The 17729-nt window shown below is 37.0% G+C and overlaps 1 protein-coding gene across 1 annotated transcript; it reads right to left on the bottom strand.

The window, feature by feature from the left end:
* Positions 1-11544: 11544 nt before the first annotated feature.
* LOC145867269 (uncharacterized) lies at positions 11545-17026 on the bottom strand. Its single transcript, XM_082971342.1, has 2 exons — positions 16410-17026; positions 11545-12906 (listed from the first exon to the last, which is right to left on the bottom strand). The coding sequence occupies exons 1-2, from the start codon at positions 16748-16750 to the stop codon at positions 12888-12890; spliced, it is 360 nt and encodes a 119-aa protein (XP_082827468.1). The 5' UTR covers positions 16751-17026; the 3' UTR covers positions 11545-12887.
* Positions 17027-17729: the final 703 nt, after the last annotated feature.

Genomic DNA, 17729 nt, shown 5'->3' with positions numbered 1-17729 from the left:
ATCACCTGGAACTTTTCCCCTGATACAATAGACATCTGTCTCAGGGGCATCAGTTGTTTTCCTTGTAAGGAACATGCAGACTGTGTTTGGTGTTTTTTAATTTTATTGAGATGCAAACATGAGTCTCTTAGCAACTTTGTCATCTGAACCATTACAGTAGTGAGTTTTTGTGTAGGTTGTTTGTTAATTGCATGCATTTATCACTGTATCATCTGCATACATTGGAACTTCAGACCCTGTACAGACAGAAGGAAGATCATTCATGTATGAGCTGAACAGTATTGACCTTTGGGGAATTAAAACATTGTATATTATGAATGGAAAAAAGTTTGTTTTGATTCTTACGCTGATGAGACAGCACACATTTTTTGAAAGGTTTTAGATTTGTTAAACAAGGATTGTTGTACTAAATTTATGCTACAGGTTGAAATGATTTGATTGCTGGAAAGAGGTTATGGGTTTGTTTATTGTTTACTGTTTATTTTTGGTGTTGTTTTCACTTAATTAAACATTGTATTATCTGATGTGTTTGAGTAGGATTCTTTCCTCCAGGACGGATGAAAGTCAACTGAAGTATTAAAGGCGACATGAGAGAACACGTCTCAAACTACATTTTATTAAATGCCTGGGATTAAATATTGCTGAACAATCCAAAGGTGAAAAAGCTATCACATATTTGTTGGACATTGGTCTAGTAATGATACCAGGATAATTGTGTCTAAGGGTCAATTAAGCATGCATATACAATTGATGCAGATTAAAACTAATAATTAATGATGAGGGAGTACAGTGGAATTATCATTAGGTTTTGTTTGTAGTTAACTTTTGGGTTTCTGAATCAGTTGTATAATGAATGCTAACGAAGTGTTTTGTGTTTGTCTTTGGGAAAATGGGGATTTCATTGTCTCTCTTTGGAATGTTTCCTGGGACTATAATCTTGGGTGAGTGAGATTGAGGCTGTAAACTACCTAAATGGAAAAGGCCTGGACATATTTTGTTTGTTTTTACTTTAGGGTTTGATAATACCCACACACAACACTGTCATGACGTTGGCCTGTGGGTAAGGTTTATGACCCCCCCCCCCATAAATACCTTTCTCTCTTCCCCTCTCTGAATCTACTGAAGGACCTGAATAGCCTGTGTTAAATATAGAGGTTTATGACCCCCCCCCCTATAAACATATTTCTAAATATATATTTTTCTACAACCTTATTTTTTGAAAAACTCACTAGCTTCTAGAACTCTCATCACCCCAATCAGGAACCAAGTCGTCCAAAAGAGGAAAACACAAATCTTTTTGACTGCCCACCCTTGAGACAATCAGAAACCAAGTTGTCCTTATCACAGACATGTCTGATTTCAAGAGGAAACTCCTGCAATATCCATAGTAACTTTCCACCTCACTGCAGAGCTTCTCTCTCTATTCAGGGTTCACTAGATAGGCATGTTGTTGGATCGGGGCCCAGTCCCCAATGTCATGCTCTAGTACATTTGGGTTGGCACATCTGAGAATGAACCCTGATATTCTAAAAGCAGGGCAACAATGTCAATATAATTGTACCAAAAACCCCAAAATTGTCAGTTGGTTGCATAAATAATTATCAGTACTAAATGTTACATGTAAATATGAAATATTTGATTGTCTTATTTTCAATGACATGTTGCTAGGTGGGATATCCCCAATGTCAAAACACAGTTTAAACGTGTCCAAATCATTAACCAATATGCGGAAACAGTTTGTGATAAATTGAAAACATAAAATGTGCTACATACACAAACATCTGCCACAATAATCATATTACTTGTATTTTTTAAAACAAGCACCTTATAAAATGCACAAGCACCAAAAACGCTGTTGTTTTGACAAGTAGCTATAAATCACTGATATCGATTAGGGGGGAAATCAGGTTGTACATGATGTTGAAACTAACACAACTAAAAAATAAACATATGGAAATGGGAGATATATTTTACCTCACTGATTAGAGGACAACCTGCAGAAGACAGTCAGCTACATTATGGAGTGATGCATTTAAATGTAGGGGTCGCTAAACAAAGGAACACAACACTTATTTGTCATAACTCATCGATATCATGCTAAAATCAATTGTGCGAGAGGAGGGAGATGAAGTTGCACGTCCTGTTAAAACTAACAGCTCAAAAACCACACGGAATCTGGGAATAATGTGTACATCCCCGGTTAGAGGACAACTTGTAGAAAACAGCTAGCTACATTTTGAAGTGTTGCATTTTGATTCAAGTGGGTCACCAACGTGGTAAGTGTAACAGAGCTCTTTTTGTGTTAGTCACTTTTTGTTAAATCACATAAATAGTAACTCTTCCATTTCAGAGCCTGGATTTCCCCCCTGAGGCTAATATCCATATCATGTTGAAATCAATAGAACAGGGGACAAACGTTTAGGGTTCTACATTGTGACATCATTAAAATACTCCTTCTACAATGTTTAAACATTCTACATTGTGAGATTATATCATTGATATCATGAAACAACTCCTTCATGTATTTTCTGATGTTTGATCAGAGATCTTTTATCAGAGTATCTCTGGTCACATTGACCACAGCCAAAAGATTTCTCTCCTGTATGTATTCTCTGGTGTACAGTCAGAATGCTTGATGTAGTGAAACTCTTCCCACATTGATCACAGCTAAAAGGTTTCTCTCCAGTGTGTGTTCTCTGGTGAATCGTCAGCTCTCCAGTTTGATCAAAACTCTTCCCACATTGACCACAGCTATAAGATTTCTCTCCTGTGTGTGTTCTCTGATGAATTTTAAAGCTTGCTGATGAGGTGAATCTCTTCCCACAGTCAGAGCAGCAGTGAGTTCTCTTCCCTGTGGATCTCTGCTGGTGTTTCTTGAGGAGTTCTGATCTGGAGAGACTCTTCTCTGCCTCGTCAGCATCATGAGGTTGTTGAGACTCCCCAGAGGATCCACGATAGTTCAGTATCTTTCCTGTGTGAACAACAAAGTCAGACAGACGGTTAAAGTCCCACAACAGCAGAAATCCACTGTTTATTTGAGGTAAAAGGTGATGCCCAGATTATACCCATGAAGTTGTACAACAATTGATGTCTGTTAAATTATTTGACCATTAAGATAGTCAAGTTAGCAACAATCATATTTTGTCTTGTTTTCACAATAGTGGTAACTAGAAATAAGTTATTAAAGTTGTTGAAACTCTAAGCAGTGTGCCAGACAACTATTGGTCTCCAATATAGGCCCCTTTCTGTGTTTAATAAAATTGCAGCACGAGGGTGATGCACACATAAATTGATTGCAGAAACTCCTCCCTGCTAACGAGGAAACCACTAGTTATGGATGTAGTATATCTGCTAATGAGGAAACCACTAGTTATGGATGTAGTATATCTGGTAATGAGGAAACCACTAGTTATGGATGTAGTATATCTGGTAATGAGGAAACCACTAGTTATGGATGTAGTATATCTGGTAATGAGGAAACCACTAGTTATGGATGTAGTATATCTGGTAATGAGGAAACCACTAGTTATGGATGTAGTATATCTGGTAATGAGGAAACCACTAGTTATGGATATAGTATATATGCCTGGAGCAAAAAATAGTGAGCAAAGATTTTAGTTTTCACAATGTATTCTGAATATTACAGCACAAGATCAGGAGTGCTACTCAAGGAAACTCACATTAAGCTCTGTGTCTATTCACTAATTCACCACCGTGGGGGAAAACTCAGGGGAGTTCTCATAGACTGACAGCAAAAATAGCCTCCATTTACAGTTTGCTTATGAGTGCATTTCACATTAAATATGGATTATAATTGTAAGACTCGCTTGAATCACCTGCTTAATATGTTTGTGTTATCAACTGCTTTATACTTAAAAAACACTTCAACCAGTAAAATGCTCTTTGGCTTTGCCATCAGCCTGACAATGAGGGTTTGTACACTGTTTGCCAAATTGGCCCATAACTTCACCTAACAATAACATAGACCTACTGTAGGACCCATAACTTCACCTAACAATAACATAGACCTACTGTAGGACCCATAACTTCACCTAACAACAACACAGACCTACTGTAGGACCCATAACTTCACCTAACAACAACATAGACCTACTGTAGGACCCATAACTTCACCTAACAATAACATAGACCTACTGTAGGACCCATAACTTCACCTAACAATAACATAGACCTACTGTAGGACCCATAACTTCACCTAACAATAACGTAGACCTACTGTAAGACCCATAACTTCACCTAACAATAACATAGACCTAGGACTATAAATCATTTAATATTTCAGGTAAAACATGGAAACTAAAATGTTTTTGTCATGACAATTCATAACCTGATCACCAGATAATTTTGTGAATAATCCCACTAGGCTACTCTGTAATGTGTTGTCATTCTAAATGTCCTGAATAAAGGAAAATAGCTCTGTGTGTTGTACAATAGCCTATCCATCAAGGAACAGTTCTCTACACATTATGAGCTAAGTATCTCTGTGTCCAAACAGACTAACGAGACCCTACAGTAAATCAAGCAGACAATAACACTTTATAAACATAAATTTGTTAGGGATGTTGGATCCAACATGGAGAACGGCATAACTGTCTTTACCAGAGTAATGAATGAAGAAGCACTTTGGTTGTTGTTGCATGTCCTGATGTTTGTCATGTGACTGCCATTCAGAAAATGATTTCCTGGATCAGCTGATGATAGTTGAACATGTGACTGTAACTAAACAGCTACAGTATTAAGTATTATGTGTAATTATTGAAGAACGATGTTAATGACAGTATCTATTTGGGTGTTGTCAATAAAGTTAAGGTGACTCTCGGTTAGAACCATTGGATTTAGCAAACTCTGAAATGATTTAGGATTTCTGTTCCCATGAAAACTGTTTCCCCAGCGTAACATAAGGAGACACTAAATGTTACGTAGGTAGAGAGCATTTCAGAGATCTGAATACAAAAAACTGTCCTAACAGGACAATAACCTAAACCACAAGGCCAAATCTACACTGGAGGAGCTTACCAAGATGACATTGAATGTTCCTGAGTGGCCTAGTTACAGTTTGGACTTAAATCGTCTTGAAAGTCTATGGCAAGACTTGAAAATGGCTTTCTAGCAATGATCAACAACCAACTTGACAGAACAGGAAGGATTTTAAAAAGAATAATGAATATTCACATGAAGATCAGTCTCCTATTGGATGACATCACGACTTCCCATCAAGCCAACTCCTTGGAGGCCTTACTATGACATCACTCCTTCTAGTTTGCAGTTGTTAAAAAAACACTATTTTGCTCAAAACATTTATTTGTTTCCTTTTAGTGTGTTTATACTTTACTGTATTTATATATCACTTTTCAACAGGAAAAGTTTTTTTTTAAATCACTGGAGGACGTCATGGACAATTCCGACAGTACAAAAACATATTCAAGTGTAGTAGGGCTTCCCTTTTAAAAATCACACATTAGTTCAACAACTGCAGAGTTTGTGCCCCTGTTTTATTAGATAGTACTCACTGTATTTACTGGTGTTAATCAGATCAATGTCCCTGTTTTATTAGATAGTACTCACTGTATTTACTGGTGTTAATCAGATCAATGCCCCTGTTTTATTAGATAGTACTCACTGTATTTACTGGTGTTAATCAGATCAATGTCCCTGTTTTATTAGATAGTACTCACTGTATTTACTGGTGTTAATCAGATCAATGCCCCTGTTTTATTAGATAGTACTCACTGTATTTACTGGTGTTAATCAGATCAATGTCCCTGTTTTATTAGATAGTACTCACTGTATTTACTGGTGTTAATCAGATCAATGCCCCTGTTTTATTAGATAGTACTCACTGTATTTACTGGTGTTAATCAGATCAATGTCCCTGTTTTATTAGATAGTACTCACTGTATTTACTGGTGTTAATCAGATCAATGCCCCTGTTTTATTAGATAGTACTCACTGTATTTACTGGTGTTAATCAGATCAATGTCCCTGTTTTATAAGATATTACTCACTGTATTTACTGGTGTTAATCAGTTCTCCAGTCTTCTCTTCTTCGTCCTCTAATGTGACAGTAATCTCCCCCTCTTCATCCTCCACTCCAAAAACGTCTTCATCTTCTTTCACTTCCTCCTTTTCTTTCACAGTAACATCCTCCTCCTCTTTCACTCTGAACGCGTCTTCCTCTTCTTTCTCTGTAACGTCTTTCTCTTCTTCTTTCACGGTAACAGCCTCACCCTCTACTTCTTGTTGTATTGTGACATCCTCCTCTTCCTTCTCCTCTTTCACGACAATGTTCAGCCCCAGAGCTTCTTTCTCCGTCCAGCAGACCTCTTCTTTAGCAGGAGGAGAGTAGCTTAGTGAGCGCATGGTCGGAGATGTTAGCTAGCTAGGCTAGTGCTAACTTAACCAGCCAGATAGTTGACTTACAACGTAAATATTAAATTAAATGGGGTAGCTAGTTGTTTCCACATAAGTATGTTTAAATCACAGTTACAATTAAACCAGGAAAGTGTCTAAAGAACTTGAATGTTCAGACTTTGTCGGCTAGCGAGCTACCGAGGTGGCTGCAGTTGTTGAAGAGTTCCGTCCACTAGATTATACGTCACACTAGAAACATCGCCTGAAAGACACATATCGCCATCTGCTGTCTGGAGGGAGGAAACGCAGTTGAGGAGGGAAAACTATTTTTATTCTTCATTGAATTATAATATTATAAAGCAGTTTAGGGAAACGTTTTTTTCCTCTCCATTAAATATTAATATTATATCAACACGTACAAAGAGCAACAAGTGTTGTTTGATTAGTTCATTTTTTTTATGAGAATTTAAAACAAACTACATCTACTCCACATCTGTATTTCTGATTCAGTCAAATAACTAGATATCAAAATAAGCACCTAGTTATTGGTACCCTTGATAATGATGAGCAAAAATTACTGTATGAAATAAATAAATAAACTTTACCCACTACCAGGATATTTTAGCCCAAAACCTGGTTACCTCTCTGCTAGGAGGCTGAAACTTGGCCATAAGAGGATCTTCCAGCAAGACACATCAACATCCACAAAGAAATGGTTAATTGGGCACAAAAATCAACATTTTCAATGGCCATCTCAGTCTTCGGACTTGAACTCCATTGAAAACCTGTGGTTTGAATTGATCAGGGCAGTCCATAAGAGCAGACTAAATAAATCAAGGACCTGGAGAGATTCTGTATGAAGGAAGGGTCTAAGATCCCACCCAATGTGTTCTCTAATCTCATAAAACATTTCAGTGTCGTTATCCTCCCAAGGGGAGGGTGCTGGAGTATTGAAAACATGGGTGGCAATAATTCAGACCCCAACCTTTTGAGAATTACATTTTAAACTATATCTCTTTCTCTGAGCAATTGTATTAGTATAAAATAATATAATTTCCTTTTTTTGTGTTGGTGTAACAATACATCATGTAGATGTATATAATGAACAGACTAGGTCTATACTGCTCCTACATGGTGTAACAATACATCATGTAGATGTATATAATGAACAGACTAGGTCTATACTGCTCCTACATGGTGTAACAATACATCATGTAGATGTATATAATGAACAGACTAGGTCTATACTGCTCCTACATGGTGTAACAATACATCATGTAGATGTATATAATGAACAGACTTGGTCTATACTGCTCCTACATGGTGTAACAATACATCATGTAGAAGTATATAATGAACAGACTAGGTTCTATCCTATTCTACTGTATCTGTCTATGTATTACTCATCACATATGTATATACTGTATTCTATCCTATTCTACTGTATCTCTCTATGCATTACTCATCTCATATGTATATACTGTATTCTATCCTATTCTACTGTATCTGTCTATGTATTACTCATCTCATATGTATATACTGTATTCTATACTATTCTACTGTATTTTAGTCTATGCCACTCTGACATTGCTCGTCCAAATATTTATATATTCTTAATTCCATTCCTTTACTTTAGATGTGTGTATTTGTTGTGAAGTTGTTACATATTATTGCACTGTTGTCCTTGAGTGGTCCAGCCAGAGCCCGGACTTGAACCCGATCAAACATCTCTGAAAATAGTTGTGCAGCGATGCTCCCCATCCAACCTGACAGAGCTTGAGAGGATCTGCAGAGAAGAATGGGAGAAACTCCCCAAATACAGTTGTGCCAAGCTTCTAGTGTCATACCCAAGAAGACTCAAGGCTGTAATCGCTGCCAAAGGTGTTTCAACAAAGTACTGAGTTAAGGGTCTGAACACTTATGTAAATGTAGGATTGGGCCGTTGTCATCAAACTTCCATGATTAGTAAGAATTAGGGTAGATTTATAGGACTATTGTTTTTATGATTCATACATACTTTCCTAACCCTAAAATGTACCTAAATAATCTACAAGATCAGAGTATTTTTAAATCTACCAGTTGGTGTTGAAACAGAGACGAATGATGACTTTCTTGAATTGATCCCTAGTTTCTGACTCCGTGTATTCTATTGAGTCCGTCAACAAAATTAGAATGAAAAGGTATTTAAAGGCACAACATTCTAATTAAAGGTATTACCGTATTTAAAAGAATGGCTTAAGATGAAATGTACTCTAAACCCTATTGAATGAAAACTCCATGACAAAATCTGTTGGCCAACAACTGTGAGGGTTTTCAGCCAGGTATCAACACATGCAGAGTGTGAGTAAGCAAGACATACATTCCTAAATGGGGATCGGCCCCAGTCTCCTGGTAAAACACCAGAACCCTCCCCCTACAGCATTTATGTTCATTTTGAGAAAGTAGCACTACAGTCTCCAGGTAAAAAACTACTTTTGGGTAAAAATAGACGCGACACCTGTCTATGAATTTGAGAGGTTACATTGATGCTCCAGATACTCAACTAGTCTAAAGCAGACCAGTTTTATTGCTTCTTTAATCATAACAACAGTTTTCAGCTGTGCTAACATAATTGCAAAAGGGTTTTCTAATGATCAATTAGCCTTTTAAAATGATAAACTTGGATTAACTAACACAACGTGCCATAGGAACACAGGAGAGATGGTTGCTGATAATGGGCCTCTGTACGCCTATGTAGATATTCCATTAATAATCATCTGTTTCCAGCTACAATAGTCATTTACAACATTAACAATGTCTACACTGTATTTCAGATCAATTTGATGCTATTTTAATGGACAAAAAATGGCTTTCTTTTAAAAACAAGGTTATTTCTAAGTGACCCCAAACTGTTGAACGGTAGTGTACATCTACATCCTCCCATGTTGCTGAACCACTGATCAATAACTCCCTATTACAGGAAAAAACACTATTTCCATTGGTTGTTAGTACTGTACTGACCTCTCGTCCTCTGTCTCTCTCGTACTCTGCCTTGTGTATTTATCTTCAAAATATTCTTATAGTCCCAACATAGAACCAAATAGACTTCCCAAAAATAATATGGCATTTACTTTATTTCACATTTATTTAATCAGATATGTCAATTGAGAACCAATACGCATTTACAATGACAATCTGAATGAAGAAATACTAATATCAATCTATTTAATAATTAACATGTTTGAAATATCCCAATGATATAGTGAACAACATTTAGGGGTTTACACCTGCATTCAATCAATCTTAAGTTCATAATCAAAACATTTTTTTTTACTCTTTTAATCCGATTTTCGACATGATCATGTCTTGAGCTGGGAAAAACATGTAGACCTATTTTTCAGTATGATTTCATTCATACAATATTATTTAATGTAGAATGAACAAAAACACAATTTCTCAATCAAAAACATAAGTCAGAACACAGCCTCTCTATTCTCTCATGTGATTTCAGGTCCTCTGACTGGGAAAATGTCTTTTCACAATGAGAGCAGTGGTATGTCTTCTCCTCCTGTGTATGTGTATGTATTCTTTCATGCTCTTTCAGGTACCTTAACCGGGTAAATCTCTTTCCACTGTGGGAGCAGTGGTAAGGCTTTTCTCCTGTGTGTATTCTCTCATGCTCCTTCAGGCTCCCTAACTGGGTGCAACTCTTTCCACAATGGGAACATTGGAAAGGCTTTTCTCCTGTGTGTGTCCTCTCATGCCTTTCCACGCTCCCTAACCACCTAAAACAATTTCCGCACAAGGAGCAGGTGTAAGGCTTCTCTCCAGTGTGTATTCTCTTATGTGCTCTCAGGCTCCCTAACTGAGTAAAACTCTTTCCACACTGGGAGCAGTGATGTCGTCCTGCTGGTTTGGACATCTCAGGTGTCTGGTTTCTCTGAAGAACTCTTCCTGCTGTCAGAAGGAGAGTCTGGTCTCTCTCCAGTCAAAGACAAACAGATTATATAATTAATTAAACAGAGACCTGAATGAAACCTCCACATGATAAAACTTCCTATGATGTTTAATCTCGACTAGATCCCTCAATCACCTGAAGTCAGTTTTCACAAGTATTATTAAACCCACTTCAAAATGCAGGTCTCTGTGTGCTTCTTAGGATGTCCAGGCAGGTGATTCACTTCTAACCGAAGTTTTGCAGGTGTTTAAATGGTTTTCACATCTGCCAGATCATCGAAAAATCAAATTTCAGTACGAGTGTATATATATATATATATTTTTTTTTTGTATTTTTACACCTTTTTCTCACCAATTTCATGATATCCAATTGCAACTCCCCTACGGACTCCGGGGAGAGGCGAAGGTCGAGCCATGTGTCCTCTGAAACACGACCCTGCCAAGCCGCACTGCACATCTTGACACACTGCTCGTTTAACCCGGAAGACAGCCACACCAATGTGTCGGAGGAAACACTGTCCAGCTGGCGACCGAAGTCAGCGTGCATGCTGACCACCACAAGGAGTCGCTAGAGCACAATGGGACAAGGACGTCCCGGCCAGCCAAACCCTCCAAACCCTCCCCAAACATAACGCTTTGTATTCAGGATATAAAGTTTGTTTCTTTGCCACATTCTTTTGTAGTATTACTTTAGTGCCAACAGCCTCTCTATTCTCTCATGTGATTTCAGGTCCTCTGACTGGGAATGCTTCCTTCTTTTCACTCTGTCATTTAGGTTAGTATTGTGGAGTAACTACAATGTTGTTGATCCATCCGCAGTTTTCTCATATCACAATCATTAAACACTAACTATTTTAAAGTCACCATTGGCCTCATGGTGAAATCCCTGAGCGGTTTCCTTCCTCTCCAGCAACTGAGTTAGTGACTGGGTATATTGATACACCATCTAAAGTGTAATTAATAACTTCACCATGCTCAAAGGGATATTCAATGTCTGCTTTTTTTTACCCATCCACCAATACATGCCCTTCTTTGCGAGGCGTTGGAAAACCTCCCTGGCCTTTGTGGTTGAATCTGTGTTTGAAATTCACTGCTCAACTGAGAGACAATACAGATAATTGTATGTGTGGGGAACAGAGATGAGGTATTCATTCAAATATCATGTTAAACACTATTATTGCACACAGTGAGTCCATGCAACTTATGTGACTTGTTAAGCAAAATCTTTACTCCTGAACTTATTTAGGCTTTTAATTAAATGTGTAAACATTTCCAAAAACATAATTCCACTTTGACATTATGGGGTATTGAATCCATTTAACCCCAGTATCTCTACTTGCACATTCATCTTCTGCACATCCTACCATTCCAGTGTTTAATTGCTATATTGTAATTACTTCGCCACCATGGCCTATTTATTGCCTAACCTCTCTTATCCTACCTCATTTACACATGCTGTATATAGATTTTTCTACTGTATAATTGATTGTATGTTTGTTTTACTCCATGTGTAACTCTGTGTTGTTGTATGTGTCGAATTGCTATGCTTTATCTTGGCCAGGTCGCAGTTGCAAATGAGAACTTGTTCTCAACTGGCCTACCTGGTTAAATAAAGGTGAAATAAAAATAAATAAAAATATGTTTTAAATTTAGGCTGTAACACAACGAAATGTGGGACAAGTCAAGGGGTGTGAATACTTTCTGAAGGCACTGTATATATAAAACTCCCCCCACACAGCAATCTAATAGCATCAGTAAAATCTGTTGAAATTAAACCACAGATAAATATACCTAACATAGTACATCTATTAAACAATTCATCACAACACATACATCAGAAATAGTTACACATTATAGAGATCCATTCATGGATGTACAGGTCTGTTGGATAAACGTTCAGAAATGTCCACTGCTGATTTTTTCCAGGCGTCCATAGCGGACACCCTGGCCCTATGAATCCTGGCCGTGGACAAATTCTCAGTCAGAAACACAAGTCAGAACACAGCCTCTCTATTCTCTCGTGTGATTTCAGGTCCTCTGACTGGGAAAATGTCTTTTCACAATGAGAACAGTGGTATGTCTTCTCCTCCTGTGTATTAGTATGTTGGAAAGGCTTTTCTCCTGTGTGTTTTCTCGCATGCTTTTTCAAGCTCCCCGACCACCTAAAACTCTTTTCACACTGGGAACATTGGAAAGGCTTTTCTCCTGTGTGTATTCTCTCATGCGTTTTCAGGCTCACTAACCACCTAAAACTGTTTCCACAGTGAGAACAGTGATAAGGTTTCTCTCCCGTGTGTATTCTCTCATGCTTTTTCAGGACCCATAACCACCTAAAACTCTTTCCACAGTGGGAACAGTGATAAGGCTTCTCTCCCGTGTGTGTTCTCTCATGCCCAACCAGGGCTCCTAACTGAGTAAAATTCTTTCCACAGTGGGAACAGTGGTAGGGCTTTTCTCCTGTATGTGTTCTCTCATGCATTTTCAGGCTCCCTAACCACCTAAAACTCTTTCCACAGTGGGAGCAGTGGTGTTGGTTAGGCGTCTCTGGGTCTGTTTCCCCTGAGGAACTCTTCCTGCTGTCAGAGTCTGGTCTCTCTCCTGCCAAAGACAAACAGAGTATCTAGTTAAACAGAGACCTGAATGAAACCTGCATTAAATAAAAATGTCTTCCTATGAGGTTTAATCTAGACTAGATCCCTCAATACCCTGAGGTCAGTTTTCACAACATTACATCATTAATAATAAACTTGGTGACGGTGAGATTTAAAAACAAATGATGAAGAGCTCCAAATCTAATCTCTCAGGGAATGTCATGTTTATAGGCTGATCAGAGCTCTATAATAATACATAATGTCATGTTTATAGGCTGATCAGAGCTCTATAATAATAGATAATGTCATGTTTACAGGCTGATCAGAGCTCTATAATAATAGATAATGTCATGTTTATAGGCTGAGCAGAGCTCTATAATAATAGATAATGTTTATAGGCTGAGCAGAGCTCTATAATAATAGATAATGTCATGTTTATAGGCTGAGCAGAGCTCTATAATAATACATAATGTCATGTTTATAGGCTGAGCAGAGCTCTATAATAATAGATAATGTCATGTTTATAGGCTGAGCAGAGCTCTATAATAATAGATAATGTCATGTTTACAGGCTGATCAGAGCTCTATAATAATAGATAATGTCATGTTTATAGGCTGATCAGAGCTCTATAATAATAGATAATGTCATGTTTACAGGCTGATCAGAGCTCTATAATAATAGATAATGTCATGTTTATAGGCTGATCAGAGCTCTATAATAATAGATAATGTCATGTTTATAGGCTGATCAGAGCTCTATAATAATAGATAATGTCATGTTTATAGGCTGATCAGAGCTCTATAATAATAGATAATGTCATGTTTCCAGGCTGATCAGAGCTCTATAATAATAGATAATGTCATGTTTATAGGCTGATCAGAGCTCTATAATAATAGATAATGTCATGTTTATAGGCTGATCAGAGCTCTATAATAATAGATAATGTCATGTTTATAGGCTGATCAGAGCTCTATAATAATAGATAATGTCATGTTTATAGGCTGATCAGAGCTCTATAATAATAGATAATGTCATGTTTATAGGCTGAACAGAGCTCTATAATAATAGATAATGTCATGTTTATAGGCTGATCAGAGCTCTATAATAATAGATCATGTTTATAGGCTGAGCAGAGCTCTATAATAATAGATAATGTCATGTTTATAGGCTGATCAGAGCTCTATAATAATAGATAATGTCATGTTTATAGGCTGATCAGAGCTCTATAATAATAGATAATGTCATGTTTATAGGCTGATCAGAGCTCTATAATAATAGATAATGTCATGTTTATAGGCTGATCAGAGCTCTATAATAATAGATAATGTCATGTTTCCAGGCTGATCAGAGCTCTATAATAATAGATAATGTCATGTTTATAGGCTGATCAGAGCTCTATAATAATAGATAATGTCATGTTTATAGGCTGATCAGAGCTCTATAATAATAGATAATGTCATGTTTATAGGCTGATCAGAGCTCTATAATAATAGATAATGTCATGTTTATAGGCTGATCAGAGCTCTATAATAATAGATAATGTCATGTTTATAGGCTGAACAGAGCTCTATAATAATAGATAATGTCATGTTTATAGGCTGATCAGAGCTCTATAATAATAGATCATGTTTATAGGCTGAGCAGAGCTCTATAATAATAGATAATGTCATGTTTATAGGCTGAGCAGAGCTCTATAATAATAGATAATGTCATGTTTATAGGCTGATCAGAGCTCTATAATAATAGATAATGTCATGTTTATAGGCTGATCAGAGCTCTATAATAATAGATAATGTCATGTTTATAGGCTGAGCAGAGCTCTATAATAATAGATAATGTCATGTTTATAGGCTGATCAGAGCTCTATAATAATAGATAATGTCATGTTATAGGCTGAGCAGAGCTCTATAATAATAGATAATGTCATGTTTATAGGCTGATCAGAGCTCTATAATAATAGATAATGTCATGTTATAGGCTGATCAGAGCTCTATAATAATAGATAATGTCATGTTTATAGGCTGATCAGAGCTCTATAATAATAGATAATGTCATGTTTACAGGCTGAACAGAGCTCTATAATAATAGATAATGTAATGTTTATAGGCTGAACAGAGCTCTATAATAATAGATCATGTTTATAGGCTGATCAGAGCTCTATAATAATAGATAATGTCATGTTTATAGGCTGATCAGAGCTCTATAATAATATATATTACTATTCCAGTCAGTGTTATAGGCTGCAGTTGATCCATTGTTAATAACGTTTTGTTGGTGTCCCACTTCATCTCTAAAGTAATAATGGACATTACTATCTCTCTAAATTATATTTTTTTGTTTAGCCACACCTTTCCTTCAAAATTGTTATTTTGAAGACTTACAAACTGTCCTTTTGCTATTATGTTCAGTCTCCCCAAAACACTTGTCCTTTTGCTAATATTTTCAGTCTCCCCAAAACGCTTGTCCTTTTGCTAATATGTTCAGTCTCCCCATAACACGTGTCCATTTCATTTCAATAATGCTTCTTATTGTAACGGGCGTCGTATAGAGGGGACCAAAACGCAGCGTGTTCATTATTATATTTATTTACTCAAAACACTAATGACAAAATAACAAAAGGATATTATCAACTTACAGTTCTGTCAGGTACAGAGACTAAACAGAATGCAACTGCCCACAAAAACCCAGGAAGAAAAACCCCTACTTAAATATGATCTCCAATCAGAGGCAACGAGGACCAGCTGCCTCCAATTGGAGAGCAACCCCCCAAAAAAACATAGAAATAGAAAACCTAGAACTAACACATAGAAATAGAAAACATAGAAAAACACAAAACACCGCCTGTCAAACCCTGACCTACTCTACCATAGAAAATAACCAGTTACTATGGTCAGGACGTGACACTTATTTTATGTATTTCTCCAACATTATTTAGAAATCTGCTTTTTGCGGGTATACACACTCTACGCAAGGCCTACAATGGACACACGTCAAAAATTTCATTTATAACATGTTTGCCATTCTGTGAGACAATTAAGTTGTGATTTTGTGGTGGGGGGACTCTGATGGTATACACATGTTACAGTTAAGTAATAAGGCCAGAGGAAGTGTGGTATATGGCCAATATAGCACGGTTAAAGACTGTTCTTAAGCACGACTCAACACAGAGTGCCCGGATACAGAACTTAGCCGTGGTATATTGGCCATCTATCACAAACCCCTGAGGTGTCTTATTGCTATTATAAACATGTTACCAACATAATTAGAACAGTAAAAATACATGACATACCCGTGGTATACGGCCTGATATACCACGGCTGTCAGCCAATCAGCATTCAGGGCTTTAATCATCCATTTTAAAATGTAGCTTTAACATTATATTATAACATGAATTCCTATAGTACAGAACAACATCTTCAAGTATAGAATTTCAGTAGCATGCTGCTTTAAAACAACACGTTCGTTCAAAACCTTTGGACAGTTAGAGCCCGTTTTTAAGACAGTACTTACTGATGGTAATCAGATCTCCTGACTCCTCTGTCAATATGACCGTTATCTCTCCCTCTTTCTCCTCCTTCACTCCAAAAACTACATCCTCCTTTCTCTTCCTCCTCTTCTTTTACTGTAACATCCTCCTCCTCTTTCACTCTGAACGCGTCTTCCTCTTCTTTCACTGAAACGTCTTTCTCTTCTTCTTTCACAGTAACAGTCTCACCCTCTACTTCTTGTTTTACTGTGACATCCTCCTCTTCCTTCTCCTCTTTCACGACAATGTTCAGCCCCAGAGCTTCTTTCTCCGTCCAGCAGACCTCCTCTTCTTTAACAGGAGGGGAGTAGTTTAGGGAGCTCATGTTCAGACCTCTTCTTTAGCAGGCGAGGAATACATCAGTGAGTTCATGGTCGGGGATGTTAGCTAGCTAGCTAGTTAGCATGAGCGACTAGTTTAGTGCTAGGCTAACTTATCAAGCCAGCTAGTTGACTAACAATGTACCTATAACATTTAAATGGTGTCTATTAACTAGATGTCAGAAGTATATTTAAAACACAGAGGCAAATATGCACAGAAACAGTCTAAATGTTTCGGCTGTAGGCTACCAAGGTGGCTGACTCGCTGTTGTTGATCCGTTCCGTCCACTAGATTATACGTCACGCTGCAGCATCGCCTGAAAGACGCACATCGCCGTCTGCTGACTGGAGGGAAATGCAGTTAAGATTGTTGTTTTTTTTGCACACAAATTTATTTTTCATTCCTTTCATGAAATAATAATATTATATTGAGACGTTCAAATAGAGCACTGCATATTTTAAGTGAGAATTTAAAACATACTATCATTCACATCTGTATTTAAGGCAGTTTCATATTCATTCATTTAAAGAAACCCACTGGTCACACTGGTTGAATTATCTGTCAGACTAGGAACTCCGCAGCCTAGTTGAACAGTGATCTATGTTCTATGAACGCTGCTGGGAGCAAACTGGAGAGTAGCTACAGGAAAACAAACCTAACTGCATGTCCAGGCCCTGGTATCTGTATTTAAGGCAGTTTCATATTCATAATTTTTTTATTTTTTTTTATTTATTTATTTATTTTTTATTTTTTTAGTTTACAGTAATGTATTCGCTAACTATTATTTTATTTTTTTTGTAGTTTTTTAGTTTGCACAGATCTTTATTTAACTTGTTGTAAATAACAGTAACATGCAAAACATAAACATAACATAACATAACAGCCAGAGGGAATCCAAAGAAATTAGAGAAAAAGAAAAAAAACTATTATATCAAATCAAATACAGACATATATCGAATACATTTTTTTGACATATTGTTTTG

Source organism: Salmo salar, unplaced genomic scaffold (assembly GCF_965601325.2).
Source record: "Salmo salar unplaced genomic scaffold, fSalSal1 ptg000257l, whole genome shotgun sequence".
NCBI classification, from domain to species: Eukaryota; Metazoa; Chordata; class Actinopteri; order Salmoniformes; family Salmonidae; genus Salmo; species Salmo salar.
Note: the sequence above shows the minus strand (reverse complement) of the source record. Positions and strands in the feature narration are given on the sequence as shown.